The sequence below is a fragment of the Anser cygnoides genome, chromosome 4, assembly GCF_040182565.1.
Source record: "Anser cygnoides isolate HZ-2024a breed goose chromosome 4, Taihu_goose_T2T_genome, whole genome shotgun sequence".
NCBI lineage: Eukaryota > Metazoa > Chordata > Aves > Anseriformes > Anatidae > Anser > Anser cygnoides.
The window spans coordinates 47,619,940-47,637,539 of NC_089876.1; the positions used below are offsets into that span (position 1 = coordinate 47,619,940).

At 40.0% G+C, this 17,600-nt stretch overlaps 1 protein-coding gene across 17 annotated transcripts in view; it reads left to right on the forward strand.

The window, feature by feature from the left end:
• TRIM2 (tripartite motif containing 2) overlaps positions 1 to 17,600 on the forward strand; it is an 88,356-nt gene that overhangs the window by 44,299 nt on the left and 26,457 nt on the right. For 10 of the 17 annotated variants that reach the window (XM_013175158.3, XM_066996082.1, XM_013175152.3 and 7 more), the window contains 5 exons: positions 3,626 to 3,807; positions 5,913 to 6,150; positions 12,356 to 12,507; positions 13,189 to 13,369; positions 15,897 to 16,620. In XM_013175158.3, the coding sequence (XP_013030612.3) occupies positions 3,674 to 3,807; positions 5,913 to 6,150; positions 12,356 to 12,507; positions 13,189 to 13,369; positions 15,897 to 16,620 (1,429 nt within the window). In that variant the 5' untranslated portion in view covers positions 3,626 to 3,673. Of the gene's footprint in view, positions 1 to 3,625; positions 3,808 to 5,912; positions 6,151 to 12,355; positions 12,508 to 13,188; positions 13,370 to 15,896; positions 16,621 to 17,600 lie in introns of those variants that run through there. The other 7 variants (XM_013175148.3, XM_048071765.2, XM_066996080.1 and 4 more) reach the window with 3 other exon arrangements.

Here is a 17,600-nt window from a genome sequence, read left to right on the forward strand (position 1 = left end):
TCTGGAACTGTTATTTGCTGTACCCTAACATTTTTCCCCCTTTTCTAATATTAGGGGAAGTTCTTTTTCATACGGGTGAGGCCACACCCTGACTTTGGTTCCTGGAGGCATGCATGTGTAGCAGGGCAAGGCTTTACACTAGCTTAGAGAGCCATTGTTTCCTCCTTTCTTTGCTGTACAGTGTATCTTGAATTCAAATCAATAGTCGTATCTCCAAGTAGAAGGAAAAAGAATGTCATTTTGGGGATGGCTGGAAATACAACGATCCTTAAGCCTCAAATGGGTGACAAAGGGTGTACATTTCCTAACCTTTTTTTGCACTTAATTTGGCAAACCTGACCCGGGCTTCCGCTCTGTGTGTGCCTCTTAGAGATAAATGGGTGGGGTTTTAGGTCTTGTTTGGTGCAGTGTTTCAAAAACCTTTAGCTTTGCCTGTTTAAATTATAAAGTGTAAATACATGGAGAAGTGATTCGGCGATTCTCAGGCTTATTTTCAAAGGTTGTGCTTCAGCTGCTCTTTATTAGATTATGAGACAAAAATGAACCTCTGAAAAGAACCCTAGCAGTTCCCAAGTTCAGAAGATGCTGCTATTAAAAGGATGGGTTTTCTGTTAAAAAAAAAAAAAGTCTTACTTTGCACAATCTCCCGCTGCCAATACGTCTGAAACTTACCTTGCTGGTTTTGAGGAACTGCTGATAGCACTGCAGTAAATCAGAATAAATGCTGTCTTTGGCCAAATTCAAAGGGATCATCTAAAATTTGCAACTTTTCCTCGAATAGTCTTTGGTCACACAGTTGCTTTCATCGAGGCAAAATAGTCATTTCCATAGCTATATCACATTTAGCAAAATTACATCAAAGGTGAAGTTGGCTCAAGGAGGCTGCAGAATCAGATGCCCAATCCTGGAAATAACATACTCGACAAACTTTTAACATGAATAATTTGTATAAGAATTTAATGTACCATGTAGTGGCCACAGCTTGAACTGTGCTGATGAAATTCTGTTTTCAGGTGCACGTTTTAAGCCTGATTTATGTGAGCACAGGAAATAAATGATAATCATGGCCTGCTGTGCTACAGACAAAACAACAAATATTAAAAGCACTTATTTCTGATCTCTCATTAATCCTTCCTTTGACTGACAAAGCTGAAAGTGTGAGCATTTGAAAGTTAAAGCAGCTGGCATGAGACCTATGTATGAAATGCTAAGAATCACCTGATTTTGCAATGAGACAGGGGGAGTTCAGAAAATGAGGATGAGGATCAGATGAAATGTACATGGAATTTTTCAGGCAACATGAGTTGTCCGTGCATAAACACCATTTGCTGGTGTAGCTGTTCTTAATGGCTGAAAAAAAAATTACAGTAAATCATGTTTGGTTGCTAGAGAGCTTTCTTCTATTAAATGGCAGGCAGCATTATTAGAGACCTATTCTTTTTATCTTAAGTACATTTTTAAATAAAAATGATCTATGCTTAGTCTATAACAAAAAAAAAAGTTGCACTCTTCATAACGTATTGGTGTCCAGTTTGGAAACTGTGCTTTTGATAAGATGTCTTCCTGCTTCTGATTATCTTCCCTGTTTTGTTTGGGTTTCCACCCCCCTAATTTTCGGGTTGGGAGAGTAGCTGCATCGATGGTGAAATAAATTGTCTTTTGAGACACACAGCTGAAGAGCAGCATGTTATAAAGACGAATGCACAAATGTGTTAATGCATGTTGGATAGCCTGCTCCTTCTACTCCCATTTGTGAAAGCTGAATATTTTTGTTCCACCTCTTGTAAAGCCATTTTTTAACTCTAGCTTTTAAAAAGTGATGTGGGTTCATAACTGATCCCCCAACATTTACTGTATGTGATTTATGGCGTTTAAATAGGCTCACTTAGTTTGCGTTTGTGTAATATTGACATTTTATTTTAAGGTGGGGAAAGAAATGGAAGAAAGTGAAACAAATGATCAATTCTGAAATCACACGTTTTTGGATCACGAGCAAACATTGCATGGATATTATAACAATTTTTAACCTTACAGATTCCCCTTTCTAGTGGGGAAAAAGGGAACAAAAGGGCCCATCGTAAACGTTGTGCCTCAAGTTGCATGTCAGTTACTGCTTTTGGGGATTTTAACTGTGAATAAGTTTCTGCTGCTGTACTTGTTAGCAGAGGCGGCGAACCCCCAGGGGGGTCAGTGCACCCCGTTCCATAGGCACTGTCATTATCCTAGAGGTAGCCACTTGTCTGGCGTAGCAAGCCAGCCATACCTGCACAGCTAAATACACAGCTCAGGAAGATCAGGATGTGTCGCTGCTGGTAAAATGCCATGGGCCGCAGAATTCATTGTGGAACTGAGTGACCTTTGAAGGAGCATGATCAGCACCCGTGGCAGGGGGTCTCTTGCTTCTGTCTTGGAAAGCCTCAACTGCCTGTAAGCCAAATATCGAGCTGTCTGGATGACTACAAACTGGGGCAGAAAGTATTTAAGGAAGAAGGAACCACCTCAGGAGTGTACCTGTGGTGGAAGCACCCAGCTGGGCTGGCTGCTCACACAGAGAAGGAGCCCCTGCTCCTCCGTGGAGGCAGAAGGCCTGGCAGACCTCAGGGCTATGACAGCGGCTGCAGTCGGCTCCTCGGGGAGGGAGCCTGCACCTCCCAGTGCTCCAGCCTGCTAGAAACGCTGGGGGAGAGGAGTTGTGCTGGCCACCCTGCCAAGGCCTCTGCTTTTCAGGTTTTCCTAACCTATTTTAACCAGCAGTTAACTTTTCCCTGAGGTTGCTCCCTTCCCTTTCCTCCCGTTTTCTCTTTCTGCAAATTATTTTTTTTTCTTTCCCTTTTATTTCATGCCTTTTATGCCAGTGTTATGGAGACATTTCAGTGATTACTCTTCCTGCCTGGAATGCCATTTTGCTTGCATTCATTGTCTGGATGTGCTTCCTGTATCCCTCAGCCCTACCTTTGCTGACTCTCAGCAGCTATCAGGTGGCTCTTCTTTGCTCAGTCTCTGTTACTGTGAGAATTTCCACCTCACCTACCCCACCTCTGCTGCTGATACAGAATTTGAGCACTGTCTTCCCAGGGACTGGCTGGCACTGGAGGTTCCTTCACGGGAGTTCCTGAAATCCAAGCCTACCATATCTTTAGCACCATCAGCACTGATAAGGGGAAGAAACGTGAGGTTGAACCATTCTTAAACTCTGTGACACAGTCATTTGGCTGGTGTAGTTCCAGTTTAAGCATTTTGCCAGTGGTGCTCCAGCCGTAAGAAATTCAATGATTATTAGAAGCGGCTTAGCCTACTGGCACAAGGACATTTTTATCGTGGATGTCTTTAAAACCAAACAGCCCTGTAACTGTTGTATTTCAGAGGCAACATGCCTTTCCAGAATGTGTGCTCACACAGAGGTGTTATGTATGGTGGTGTAGACTGTTTCCCAGTCTCTCATCACTGATAAGACATTTTAGAAGTTTAATTCTCCATTGGTTTTGCTTTATATGGAAATATGAATTCCTGTATCAGGATGAAATATGAGTGAATTGGTTGTTGATTTTGTTATTTCTTGTAGTTTATAAGCCTTTTTTCCTTTTTTTTTTCTTTTTTTTTCTTTTCTCCTCCCACCCAACTCCAGCAGTGTGCAGGGTAGAAGGGAACAGGATCCATATGTCAGTGGTCTAGGATGGCCAGTGAAGGCTCTAACATCCCAAGTCCTGTGGTCCGTCAGATTGACAAGCAGTTTCTGATTTGCAGCATATGCCTGGACCGTTACAAGAACCCCAAAGTACTTCCCTGTCTGCACACTTTTTGTGAAAGGTAAGTCCTTTCTTTGTGCTTGTAACTTGACATTTGTCTTGGAACGAGCACAGAAGCCTGCGTCCTTTATGGGACACTGACTTTTCTCTTTACTTGTAAAGGTCATGTTAAGGGACGATGACGTTTGGGAAAGCTGGAGAAGTAGGGAGGTAAAAACTATTATATGTGGTGAGCAGGCAGAAGGGACAGCTACAGAATATTTGGAATACATTCCCTTTATGCAAAAGTAAATAAGAAATACATTTCATGGAAGTAATGAATAGAGTTACACCAATGCATAAGGTCACAGTCAGAATTTGGACCTCAAATTAATAGCCTCAAATTTATGCTGATTAGTCTTTAATTAGAAACAATAAAAACCTTTCTTTGTTGGTTTACTAAGTAGTGAAATAATTATCCCATCCTTTAATGTCCAAGGGTTAGCACAATATATACATTATTAATAACCGGTGATTAAGAGTCCTCATTATTCTGCAGCTTGGTTGACTGAAGTAGAAAAACTCTCTGAAAAGAGATGGAGAAAACCCAGCAATTGGCCTTCTACTGTACTCATCTGAATTAAATATATATATACCTAGGGATACTTTAATGTTGTATTATCCATTCAAACAGTGGCAAGAATACAGCATCTGCAAAAAAAAAAGTTAGCTGGAGAATTTTTTATTAGAAGTCTTGATCTGATGATGGGATGCAACTCTTCAGGTTATATACTGAATGGCAGGAGAATAATAATAAATGACACTTTGTGTGAATGCAGTTCAGGAGATTTCCACCTCTTTCTTAGAACTGTGATGCGCATATTTAATTTTACAGGGTACAAGAAAAATTATGAATCTCTGAGTGTGCCAGATGAAATGGTCTTTCCTAAAGGAGTAGGAAACTCTGACTTTACTGAATTCAGCAGTGAAACTCTCACTGAAGTCAGTGAAGTCAAGATTTTCACCATTGTGTCTTAAGTTTCTTGACTTCAGTTCATGTGTAAATCCTAAAGTCTGCTTTTGGTTTTCACTGTAATCCTCTTACACTGATCTGGTTATGGAGAGAGGTTGGAAGAACTCCTCCAGTGTACAGCTGATGAACAAAACCTAAGCTCTCCTTTCACAGAGCCCTTACTGGGGGGTCAGGAGGAGGGCTGCCAAGGGAGGATGAAGAGTGGTGCAAGCAAAGTGCTTGGAAGTGGATGAGAGACACACAGCTGTGCAAGGTCACCCTTCTTGATTGGCATCACATGAACAACTTGGTGTAGCACTGCTCGCCTTTCAGACTCCTGAAGAACTGCATTCTGCAAAGCTTCCTGTCTTTACAGGGCTATATTGAATTGAGTCAAATGTTGCATGCTCAGCAGTTGTTAACTTGGATTTCAAGGCCAGAAGTAGCACTAACTGCTGCATATTGTTGATCACAGAAGTTTTGTGTTGGATCGGTGTTCTGCGAAATTTAGTCTCTAAAACAAGCAAACAAAACAAAACGAAAAATAAAACACACAAATCCCCCCAAAACTTGTCTTAACATAAACTATGATAACTTAGGATATGCTTCTCTATGTAGTAAGAACAAAGCAGAGTGAGCTGTGTTGATTTTGGCTAACTGCCAAATAACTTTCCTAATTGAAATAAATGGAAAAATTTCCATTGGTTTCATTGGGACCAGGTTTTAGGTCTGAAACAGTAAACCCAGAGATACAAGTTAATAAAGGAGATTCTATTGGAAAGACAAAGGTCAACCATCGGTTACTCGGTTAAAGACATAGGCTTAACGCAATAACTTCATGTCTGTCAAACTTTATCGGGTAGTTTATCATTTTTACTATCCTAAGAGCAGGATGCGGTAGATGTCTCAAGGAATAGATCAACTCAGCATGAACAGCTCAAAGAGAGGCACATAACTCTTAAAGTGATGTCAGCTTTTTGAACATTTTTTGATGTGGCAGGGGAAAAAAAAATCCCCATAATACTTCACTTCTGAAGCCTGGAATATGATTTACCTTTTCTCCTGTAAGTAGGGGTAGTGCTATTTCAAACCAGTTCTTAAATGAAGGGAGTTTTTTTTCCCTCTTTGGTGATACTTTCCCTCTCTTTCTCCCCCTCCACTTCCCTTCCCCATAGGTGCTTACAGAATTACATTCCAGCCCATAGCTTAACCCTTTCTTGCCCCGTGTGCCGCCAGACCTCCATTCTGCCAGAGAAAGGGGTTTCTGCACTCCAGAACAACTTCTTTATTACCAACCTGATGGATGTCCTGCAACGAACGCCAGACAACAGCATTGAAGAGTCCTCCATCTTGGAGACTGTCACCGCTGTAGCTGCGGGCAAACCGCTCTCCTGCCCCAATCATGATGGAAATGTAAGTGAGATGAACTCCTGTGATATGCACAGGTACTGATGTGTACTGACCAGTCTGGTTTGTCATGGACAGGTTATTTTAAATAGATAGTGGGGGAATTGGTATGACACGATTTCTTTGATTTTTATATTAGGTCAGCAAAGACAAGTGACTTCTTAAAACCAGCAATACTCAAATGCATTCAGATGAGCATCTTAAAGTAACATTATTTCATCTTAACAACTCTCTTGGATGGTTCCTCCTTTTACTACATTTGGTCAAAATTGCTCCCCTGCAAGCCCTGGACCTTGTGCCTTTGGCTCTTGCGGACGGCTTTCCATAGCTGTCTTACTTGTAGGCTCAAATATTGCTGTGAGAACCTGTGGGCTTGTTTAGGCAGTATGAGGCAGGTACCTTATGAGCATAACTGACCTGCATACTGACCCTGAGAGATCTGAAGCAGTCCCAAAAGCTATGTGAGCGTGTTAACATAGCGCCAAGTGAAAGGCCATCCTAACTCAGGATGTGCTGGGTCAGCACAGGCTTAAAACAGAGAGCTTCTGTTTATCTGCACTGCTTTGTGCATCCTGTGTATCAGTCCTCGGAGGCTGCTTTGTTTTTTTTTTTTTTTTTTCCCCCCCCACCTACTCTTTTTGTCCAGCATCCTCTCACATACACCCTCAAATGGTATCAGTGTGTTCACTGGCAAGTACCCTCAAAGTGAGTAAGTATTCCAATATTATTACAAGAACAACTCCAACTCCGCAGCTCACAGCATTTTCAACAATAACCTGTGTGGTTTCATGGTAGGCAAATCAGCTTCTGTCTCAAAGCCAGGCTTATGCAAGCGTGTAAGTAGACCATATTGAAAAGTTGAGCCGTGTAGTGTTGTAAACTTCTGTGCAAGCCAAGAAATGTATGCCAGTATTTTAAGACAACTTTCTGTGAACTGTTTTATTCAATGCTCAGTTTAGGTATATGGGTTGTATAGGAGTAATTCGGTTGATAGGTATTCATTGCTCTTACAGAGAAACAGCTCAGTTCGCTCTCTTTTACTAACCTGCTGCAATTAGGTTGACTTGTAGAATTGATTTGCTTTACAATCTGATTAATGAGTAACTTACGTAACTTTTTTAGTGTGTGCTATACCTGTACGTGTGTAGTGGTTACTCATTAATGTATTCCTGTTTTTTTTTTATTTACATTTTGTTGGATCTCCTTAACATGAATCACGGTTCTTTTCTGTTATAGGAATTGTGATAGGAGCCATTTCATATTTCATTGTGAAATGCAGAAAAAAAAGTCAAAATGAAGATGTTACTTGTTTTGCAATTTACATTATCAACTGATGACTCTTTGGGTGTATGTAGAAAAAGCTGTCTTGCCTACAGTTAAAGTTGGGCCACCTTACAGTTTTCTGAAAATTCCTTTCTGTGGAAAGACGTGTTTGTAAGTCCTCTAAAATAAACTTAGTTGTCTTGCCTTGAAACATAGCTTGCCTTTTCAGATGCTGAGTAGGGTGTGATGGGAATATCTTCTTGTTCCTGTAAATAACTGGGGGGGTGGGGGAGAGGCTGAAGATAACGCCAGTTTAAAGCTTTGTGAACTAGGAAATTAAAAGGTAAAGTGCACGTTAATCACCATAATGGGGGGAACTGAGGTAAGTTTGGGGGAGAACTGACCAAAGCTGGCTGGGCAGGCCTGGCCAAAGGACAGGGTGTGCAGGGCAGGGTGCCAAGCACCGTGGGCCTGCCTGAGGAAATGGGCTGTTGCTGGCTTCATGGGTACACAGCACGGCAGGGCACTGCGCGGCAAGGAGCAATAATGGAGTGAGCGAGGTGGGCTGAGGTGGTAGCTGGAGGAGGAGGCCTGCAAAGAACAGGCAGTCATTCTGCACTGAATCCTCTCCTCGTTAACTTGTATATATTGGCTTGGGTATAATCATATGTATCATCAGATCCATTGTATTTTTACTCTCGAGGGAAAAATTTGCACCGAGTTTATTTGATTTAAATATTTCCAGATTTTCTTTGTATTAGCTTGGAAACAAGTTTCTGTTTAAACAAGCTTTTTCAGCCTCTCCAGTGATGCTGGATTTAAAACTCTGTGATTAAAATCAGATAGAAACTGCTGTTTTTTTCTTATTGACTTTCCTGTCTGCTTCTACCTTAGCTTTCCTCAGGCCCTGTAGGTTAAGTGCTTTCCTTTCCAGTTGGTCTTGTTGCCACCGCTCATATTTTCCATACGTTTGTGTATATCCTATTTCTTCTGCACACATCCTCTCATCCTCTGTTGTGGCATCTTTGTTGTGTGCGTGCTTATGAAAAATGAAGCTCAGCTTGTAGTATCTTAACGTAAGAGATTTCCTGTGCTGGAACTATAAACTAATGCTTCCTCATTCACCAAACACAGAGCACAAAAATGTCCTTGTGAAAGGACACACATGGTATGGAACTTTTGAACCTCAGAGAAGGTTCTAATCTTTTATCTGCACATGAAAATAAGATTGGCTTTATTCTCAGCTGCTAAACTCCTGTAACTCTGTTGGGCATAAGCATGCTAGTTTGGAAATGTTGGTTTACAATCATTTAGGGGCTAGGTATAGCCTGGACAGGAAACGATGTGTAACTGTAGGTCCATTACTATATAATATGGATTTTTTTCTTTCCTGAATTTGAAGTGAAAGCCAGCTTAGAGCCTAGGATCCTCGATTTTACAAGTGCAGTTTATTTTCTGCCTGTAGACTGCAACAAGAGAATGCACCCAATACTACATTAAACACTTGAAACAAAAGACCATGTCTCATCTCTGACTAGGTTTTTCTTGAAAGATCATAGAATAACTTGGGAACTTGACAGGTAAAAGATTGTGTTTAGAAAAACATTTCCTGAACTTGTGCAACTTTTGCTTACAGCCTATGTGCTTCTCTTAGAAAAATAAGAAAGCATCTATCCTTGATGTTCTGATGAAATGGCTTCATAAAATATCTTTTAAACCCTTTTTTCTCCTCACTTCTGTACTTCCCACTGTCTCACCTGTGTATCCCATTAAACTGTAATCTATTTTTTCTGTACTCTGCAATATTCAGTGTGTCATTGAGGCTAAATGAAAAATTCAGAATGTCAGAACTTAACCTTTAATGAGTATTAGCACTAATGAACTGAGATCACTGCTGGCAAAATATTGTTCTCCCTCACCAGAAACACTTAATACAGTTAGGAAGCAGTAGTCTGACTCTGATATAATCATATTTGACTTAATACAAGGGATTTAACTGGTTTACTTGTATGTAAGTATGTTGTTTAAGTCATGACAGTTTTGTAAACTTTTATTTTAAATTTGCTTAAAGCTTTCGGGTTTACTGCATTGGTAGGCAAAAGCTAAGACTTGGGAGAACAGGAGTTTGTTTCTAAGTTTTGCCACGTAGTCTGGGAGGGTTGCTCAGGTAATCCAAACTTGTGTTCTTCTAAAAGCCCAAACATACAAATCTAAGGTACACACTAGCTCTGGGACAGAGGAACTGAGCATGGGTGAGAGACGGGGAAGAGGGCTGGCAAAGAGCAAACTCTTCCTTTTCTCTGGACTGGTGTTTTAATTCAAAGAAATAGAAAGCAGAGGATGAACAATATGATTATTCGGATGTAGTTTCGGATAAATGAGGCTTATTGTTGCTGAGCTTTTTTTCTTGAGACCTGAGGGCTGGAATCCATGTGCTTTGGCTTTGTGAAATCTGTTTTAGGAGTACGTGTAGACCTGATTATGCAAATGGAAAAAAAAATAATCTGTAAATTCAGTTAAATTACAATGGTGGAGGTATGTGTGGATCTCTAATTAGATCACTGTGCTGAAATGTCCTGGTCTGGTTTAAGGAAGAGTCAGTGGGTGGGATTTCAGAACCAGTGGGTATTAACTCACATTTCATTACAGCTGGTATGACTATTTTCATTGCCTGATTTTGTGACTTCAGTGGAAACATAGCAGAAGGCAATGTTGGATGCCACAGTATATCCTGCACAAGAGGACATTTGGAAAAAAGGGTTTTAGGCAATTTTTTTTTTTTTCCGAGATGCTTTGGGAAATAAACCTGAATCATGAAAAGTTTTCTGGGAATGTTACAAAATGTGATGCTCATGTTGGGAATGCAGGGGAGAGAGGAAAAGCCAGTAGTACATGTCTGCCTCTACTTAGAAATTAAGAAAAAATGAAATATGTGGAATCTTAGATGATTAGGAAGTGCTAGATAAAATCTTAGGAAATCAGCTTATGCAAGCACTTGAGGCCTGAATTGTGTTAATATTAGCTTTTCTTTCTTCTTCAGCTATGGCACAATCCAAAGATTTTCATGGGAAATGAAAGCTCTTTCACTCGACACATTTTGAATGCAACTGAGGCAAAGAAGACAATTTCTATGCAGACATATACATTAGCTCTTTATGGTCTGCTTGCTATTACCGTTTTGGCTTATATGTTTCTCTGGCACTTGAATAAAGAGGAAGAAAGTCAATTAGGCTAAAATTTAATTTGCCAAAGAGATGCTTTCTCTTGTATATATTGTTGTAAATATGATGATATTGTTATGAAGTATTCAATAGGAAGCAGAAATATTAAATTATTCTATCACTGTACCCAAAGATAAAAAACATAGAACAAGTAAAAAGCTTGTTAAAATCTCTGGAACATGAGCATTAAATTATGAAGAGACAGAAAGATGAACTTTTGACACTGATTCAAAATAAGTGAACTTTTATGACTATATAAAAAGGCTTATAGTTTCCTAATAAAATGTTGTTCATTTTGGTTGGTTCTGGTTGCAAATTTTTGAAGCCTTTGTTAATAATTGAATCCTAAACTCTGTTTAACTGATTTCCTCTATGTTTGTGAAACTGCCCCACATCTCAGAGCCCACCAAAGTAACTGCCAGGCCTCAGAGGATCCACTACTGTCTAAGTTCAGACTTACTGGAGCAGATCTACATGTTCTTTCCTTACCCAGTTAATCTGGGGGCAGCTTTTACTTTGTTTCTAAAGTGGCTTACACAAATGGCCAGCAAATGACTGAACCCTCACTGCGTGTGAATCTCATGTCTTGTGAATTGAGATAAGAAGGAAAGGAGCTTATCACAGGGAAATCCCTATTAATGCTAATAGCCACATGGAAATTGTAGTTCTTACTTCTCCCTCCTCATTCTCAAGACTTGGAACAGCCAGCTACTTTGGAGCTGTTACAGGTCCCTCTGCTCACCTGAAAACAGCTGGTTCTACTCTACCCACACAACCACCTCATGTCAACCTACATCTCCAGCACGCTCCTTTGTGTGAGGTCTGAGTGCCAAAAGCATCAACCGAGTTATTCAAGATTCTGAGCTATGTTCTGAGTGCAAGAAATCTGCCAATAGTTTGCTTTGAAGCATATACTGTGAGCTTCCTTATATACTCAGTAATAAGCCTAAAATTGTGCTCAAGAACTTTCAAGCTGTAAAAGAATGTCTCATGCTGAATTTGCGTGTGTGTGCATTATTTTGACTATCATATGATTTTGCACACAGCACTTTTCTTTACCATCATGAATATATTCAGATTTGGGGGTATTTGTTACACAATAAAGGTCTTATTTTTTAATCAACAGACAGCATTTTACTGGGTATTTAACAGGTTGAAACAATCTTCTGCTCTTTTAAGTGTAGATCAGCACTCTTATTATAGTCTCAGATTTGGCGTTTTGATGGTTTTAAGGGATTAGTAGTGGGATATAGAGCTTTTTCCCTGCAGCACATTTGTTCATTGAGGGTGTTTTTTCTGTATCAAATAAACATGGCGTTTGGTGATCTCGGTTGAGTTTGTGTTGCACAAGTGGCCCTGCTAAGAAAAACAACCTAAGCTTGCACTTTCTGTGGCAGCCCCTTAAGGGAGACAAAGGATTAAGTTAGTGAGGGGACCGGAATGCCCTGATTTTTTTTTTTTGAGTTGTTTCATGGAGTAGTAGAGAGACACCAAAGTTTACTATTGCACAGTATAAAGATGATGTTAGGGCTAGCATTGAGGTCCATCGTTGAATTTGCCAGCTTGCGGTTCTGATGCTTCCTGATAGAATAAAATGCATTTAGTAGGAAATATGTAACAATAACAGACAACCGTTAAGCGGTATATTGTTGGTGTCTTTGTTTCATGTTGAACTGTAATGATGGTACTGCTGCTGTGTCTGAATCTAGAGTTGTGCACTTTTTCAGGTGATGGAATTCTACTGCCAGTCCTGCGAGACAGCCATGTGCCGGGAGTGTACAGAGGGAGAACATGCAGAACATCCCACAGTGCCACTCAAGGATGTGGTGGAGCAGCACAAGGCTTCCCTCCAAGTCCAGCTGGACGCTGTCAACAAACGGTATGGAGTCTCCATGGATTATTTTTCAGTTTTATCACTGGCTTCCTGTGCTACCCTGGGTAGATGTTTTAATGTGTTTGTGCCATGGACCTTTACCTGCAAAATAGGGGATGATATGAGTGAAAATATGAGGATAGTATAAGGGAAAAAAAGCCATTGAGAGTGATGCAATGAGGGATTAAAGAAAAGAGCAAAAGATACCTATTTGTGTTTTGCAAAACAGAAGCTGTTGGAAATACAAGTGTCTTCCACAGAAGGAGCATAAAATGTTAAGGAGAGAAGTATTAGTCAGCCATGAATTTAATAATAAATAAGTAATACTGTGTGCTTAGACTAGTACAAACTTTACTCTGGCAGGAAAGCTTAAAAAAAAAATGTGGGGTACATCCGATTCCCTCTTCTCTAGTAGATACATCTGCATAAAGGACAGAGAATCCAGTGCCTCCCTGTTGGAACAGCCTGAAGTGTAATGGATTTCCACAAGGGAGGGCCCTGGCTTAGCCTTGTTTTATCAGACCCAAACCATTATGTGGTTATAAAAAGAATGAACTTACTTCTGGGAAATGACCGAGTTTAAAGACAGCCTGGTGATGAGATTGTTTCATCAAAAAATGTCAGGGCAAGGGCCAATGTTTAATAACTTTTGAAACAGCAATCTTTGTAATTTAATCCCTCCCTCAGGCTTCCAGAGATCGACTCAGCACTTCATTTTATATCTGAAATCATACACCAGTTAACCAACCAAAAGGCTAGCATTGTAGATGACATTCATTCCACTTTTGATGAACTCCAGAAGACTTTAAATGTGCGAAAGAGTGTGCTGCTTATGGAACTGGAAGTGAATTATGGCCTTAAACACAAAGTAAGATGCATGTTTTGTTTCAATGAAAAGCTATTAATTTAACAGCCAGTTTTTACAAATGATGCAGGACGCCACTTTGACAAATTGTGTCTGAGATCCAGAGGAGAACTTTGTCTTCCTGAGATCAAGTACTTCACAGCCTTGCTTGTGGGTGCACACTCTCGAAAATGGAATCCAGACCCTGTATGGGTAGCTAGCCCCATGCATGTGGTGTGAGGAGATCTAAAACAGCCAGCACAATGAGTAGGTATCTGCTTAAAGCCCACGTTTCATGTACAGATGCCAATAAGCGAATACCAAACTAAAGTCTGAAATCCTTGGGCTGCAATCCCATAAGCCTTCTCATGAAGATACAGGCCAAACACTTTCTGCTGAAGAATTGAGCAAGGCTTAGTATTTTGCTTTAAAGCACTGTTTTCCTTTCAAATGCCTGGTAACATATTTTGTCCTAGAAGTCGTGGGTTGAGGATTAATAGGTAATTAATTAGGATTAATAGGTAATAGGTGATTAATAATTAATTCAGATTCTGAATTCTGTTCATCTAAACATATCCAGGATGTCCCAAAACTGTATTTTCTTAGCAAGAATATATATTCAGTTTGTGTATGAAGTTCACACAAGATGGAATATGATGTTAAATTATCTTACTGTTTTTTAAAGGGGCACGTTCAACTGTTTTAGGATTTAGAGAACCAAAGTTTATGAAGCTGCATATAAGCAATAAAAGAGGTATTTCCTGTTTGTATAGCAAGAGTGATCAGAAACAAATTTTGTTTTGGACTGAACAGTAAGCCTGCAAAATAATTCAAACCCAAATATTTCATCATTCTGACCTTGCAAAAATAAAATTAAAAAAATGGAAGAGCTACTCTTTACTAAAAGAAACTTAGCCAGTCAGCTTTGGTTGTCCAGTGGACTGAGAGAGGCCTCATGTAAAATGCTCTAAACACATCTGAAATGCTAATTATGGTAGGACTTAATATTTTCCATGTCTATAATGAAAGAAAGCGACATTGAGAGTATAACGGTTTTAAAATATAGCTGCAAATTGTCTTCCTCCACAGTCTGTGGTTTATCCTGAGTGTACGGGTTTTTGTCATCCCGGGACTTTACTAGCTATGCTGCCTGTTTAACTGTTTATGGCCTGGAATAAAGGCACGGCAGATCAGAAATGCCCATTACTGAATCCTGAGAGGTTTTTAGATGCCTCTCTAGGCATCTAAACAGATAACAGTTAACAGTTTTGTGGTGTCCACCCCCACCCCCCCACCCCCGTGGGTGGAGAGAAAGAGATAGCTACATAAAAATCAGAAAAAAAATGCCCTTAGTATCATTACATAGCGTTTATCAGCACGAGAAGAGTATCTCATAGTAATAGACACAGAGTCTCTAAGTTTAATTTAAAATCAACTAAAATGTTTCAAAAATACTAATTTTACAGTGACAGTCAACAAAATAACCTCTCTGATCCACTATAATGCCTGTGCCCTAGTTCTTTTCTGTAGGAAAAACGTACCACATGTGTGACTGGGTCCTTTGGTTTGAGGATTTTGTCAGTGGAGATTGTGCGGGATAGCTGGAATGTTTGTGTTTGTTTGTGTTTTCCAGACTCCCATGAATTTCTCTGTTAGGTTGTTATAATTCAGGGATCTTTTTTCTAATTCATTGCAAAACTGGTTTAAAAAAATGTTAGCCTTGTTCCCAGCCCACACTTAACAATTTTGAGGTCAATACTGTTTTAAGGATTTCAGACTGAGGGCCAGAACTGAGCCTATAATAAAGCTCCTTTTCAGTCTTAAATATAGAGTAGCTAATTGCTGCCCACCAAAATTTCAGGCTACTCAGCCCAACTCTTTCCAGTATCCTCAGTCCATCCTTTACGTTTTGCTCTACTGACTGCTGACAATGGGGAATCATCTTTCCAACTTTTGCTGGGGGGACTTTTACTTTCTTCAGTTATTTACAACAAGAATCATACTTTTCGTCAGGATGGATGTAGATTCCTTCTTGTCCATCCCCACAGAGGAAGGAGTAACACAAAGTTTCCTCTGGCCCTGCAGAAATCATTTTACAAATTCTTTGCAGCCTTCCTTATTCATGGGCCTGGTGATTCTTAAAATCTCTCTCTCTCTGTGCAGACAACTTGCTTCCCAGTAACTATCTCATTAACTGTAATTGAGAATTAGATGGAAAGGTGCTTAAAATTCTACATTTTTTATATTTAAAAAATATTAATAAAAAGAAAAATAAAGGCAGGTAAAGGCAATAACTCAAGCCAGTGACAGTGGATCTTTGAAGCCCTAGAGACCCAAAATGGCATATGTTTTTTGTGTCACAGTGTGGTATTCCAAGAACGTGCAGGGAATCAGTACAGTACATTTTCTAAAAGGAAACTGTAAAATAAACTGTAAAGTGAAGCACTATAAATTGTGTTCCTACAAGTGCCTTCAGGCAGAAAGCATGCAGCATCTTGCTAGCACAGATCTTGCAATGTGATGCTAATCTGGTGTTTGGCAATGCACACAGGTCCTCCAAACGCAGCTGGATACCTTGCTGGAAGGACAAGAGAGCATTAAAAGCTGCAGCAACTTTACGGCCCAAGCCCTCAACCACGGCACTGAAACCGAAGTGCTGCTGGTGAAGAAGCAGATGAGCGACAAGCTGAACGAGCTGGCCGAGCGGGACTTCCCGCTGCAGCCCCGTGAAAACGACCAGTTGGACTTCATAGTGGAAACGGAGGGCCTGAAGAAGTCCATTCACAATCTGGGTACCATTTTAACCACCAATGCTGTCGCCTCTGAAACAGTCGCCACAGGTGAGGGGTTGAGGCAGACCGTGATCGGACAGCCCATGTCTGTTACCATCACAACGAAGGACAAAGATGGGGAGCTCTGTAAATCCGGGAACGCTTACCTCACTGCTGAACTGAGCACGCCTGACGGGAGTGTAGCAGACGGGGAAATACTTGACAATAAAAACGGCACTTACGAATTTTTGTATACTGTTCAGAAAGAAGGGGACTTCACTTTGTCACTGAGACTTTATGATCAACATATCAAGGGCAGCCCATTTAAACTTAAAGTGGTCAGGTCAGCAGATGTGTCCCCTACCACTGAAGGGGTTAAGAGGCGCGTTAAATCTCCTGGCAGTGGTCACGTGAAGCAAAAAGCTGTGAAAAGACCTGCGAGCATGTACAGTACTGGAAAAAGAAAAGAGAATCCCATTGAAGATGATTTGATCTTCAGAGTAGGTACGTGACTTGTGCTAACTACTGATATTATTAAAAATAGTTCAGTGAAACTGGATGAAAAACTCTAGAAGTTAAATTATTTTAAGGTTAAAACTGTAAGTAGAGCAACCTGATAGTACCTTTAGGCCTCTTGGTTATTGTTCATATATAAAACTTAAAAGCACATGCTTCAGAAATTTTATTCGCAAATATTTAATTGGAATTTGGGTTAAGAAATGCATGTTTTTGATTTAGGATAAATTTTTTTTACCACCTCTCCTGTATTCTGTTGGGCATCATAAAGTGGCAATATAATAAGGTTAATGCTGCAGATTTAGATTAAATAACTTCTTTAAAAAGTTGCATGGCAAGAAGCAAAGTTGGAGGACTCGCTCTCTTAAATGATTACATTAAAGTTTAATTAATTAACTAGGATCTATACATGCTAAAATCTGGGACAAATATAGTTATTTCTTGATGTCAGCATTGGACAAAATTAGGATTTCCCTTATTTGTGTCGTCATGTCCCCCCCCGTCCCCTCCCCCCTTCCCCAATCTAAACATGTTTGGTGCTTTAGATGGTGTAATATTATCTCTAAATTTGCGTGTTTCTAATGCTTGGTAAAAATACGACATCTATGTGCAATTGTGATTTTCTTTTAGGTCTTTTGATGCAATCTATTTTAAAGCTCTAACAATTCATAATTGAAAATGGCTGTAAAATGGCTTTGTATGATAAAAAAAACAAAAACTTTTCACTTTGTACAACTAAAGAAGACAACAAAGTTAACTCTTGATAGGTGCAAGTCAGGATTTCAGCAGTAGGTATTGCAGGTTTGACCACTAGTCAGCAAGGTAGCTTTCCTTCTTGTAGTAGAGAACGGATGATGGTTAATCCTGGAGGGATTTTCAGGAGTTCTGTTGAAAACTTATCTGGATACCACTTGTCAGTCAGCCTGCCCTGTCCATCTGATTTCTTCTCTGTCAGTATTTCTTTAGGA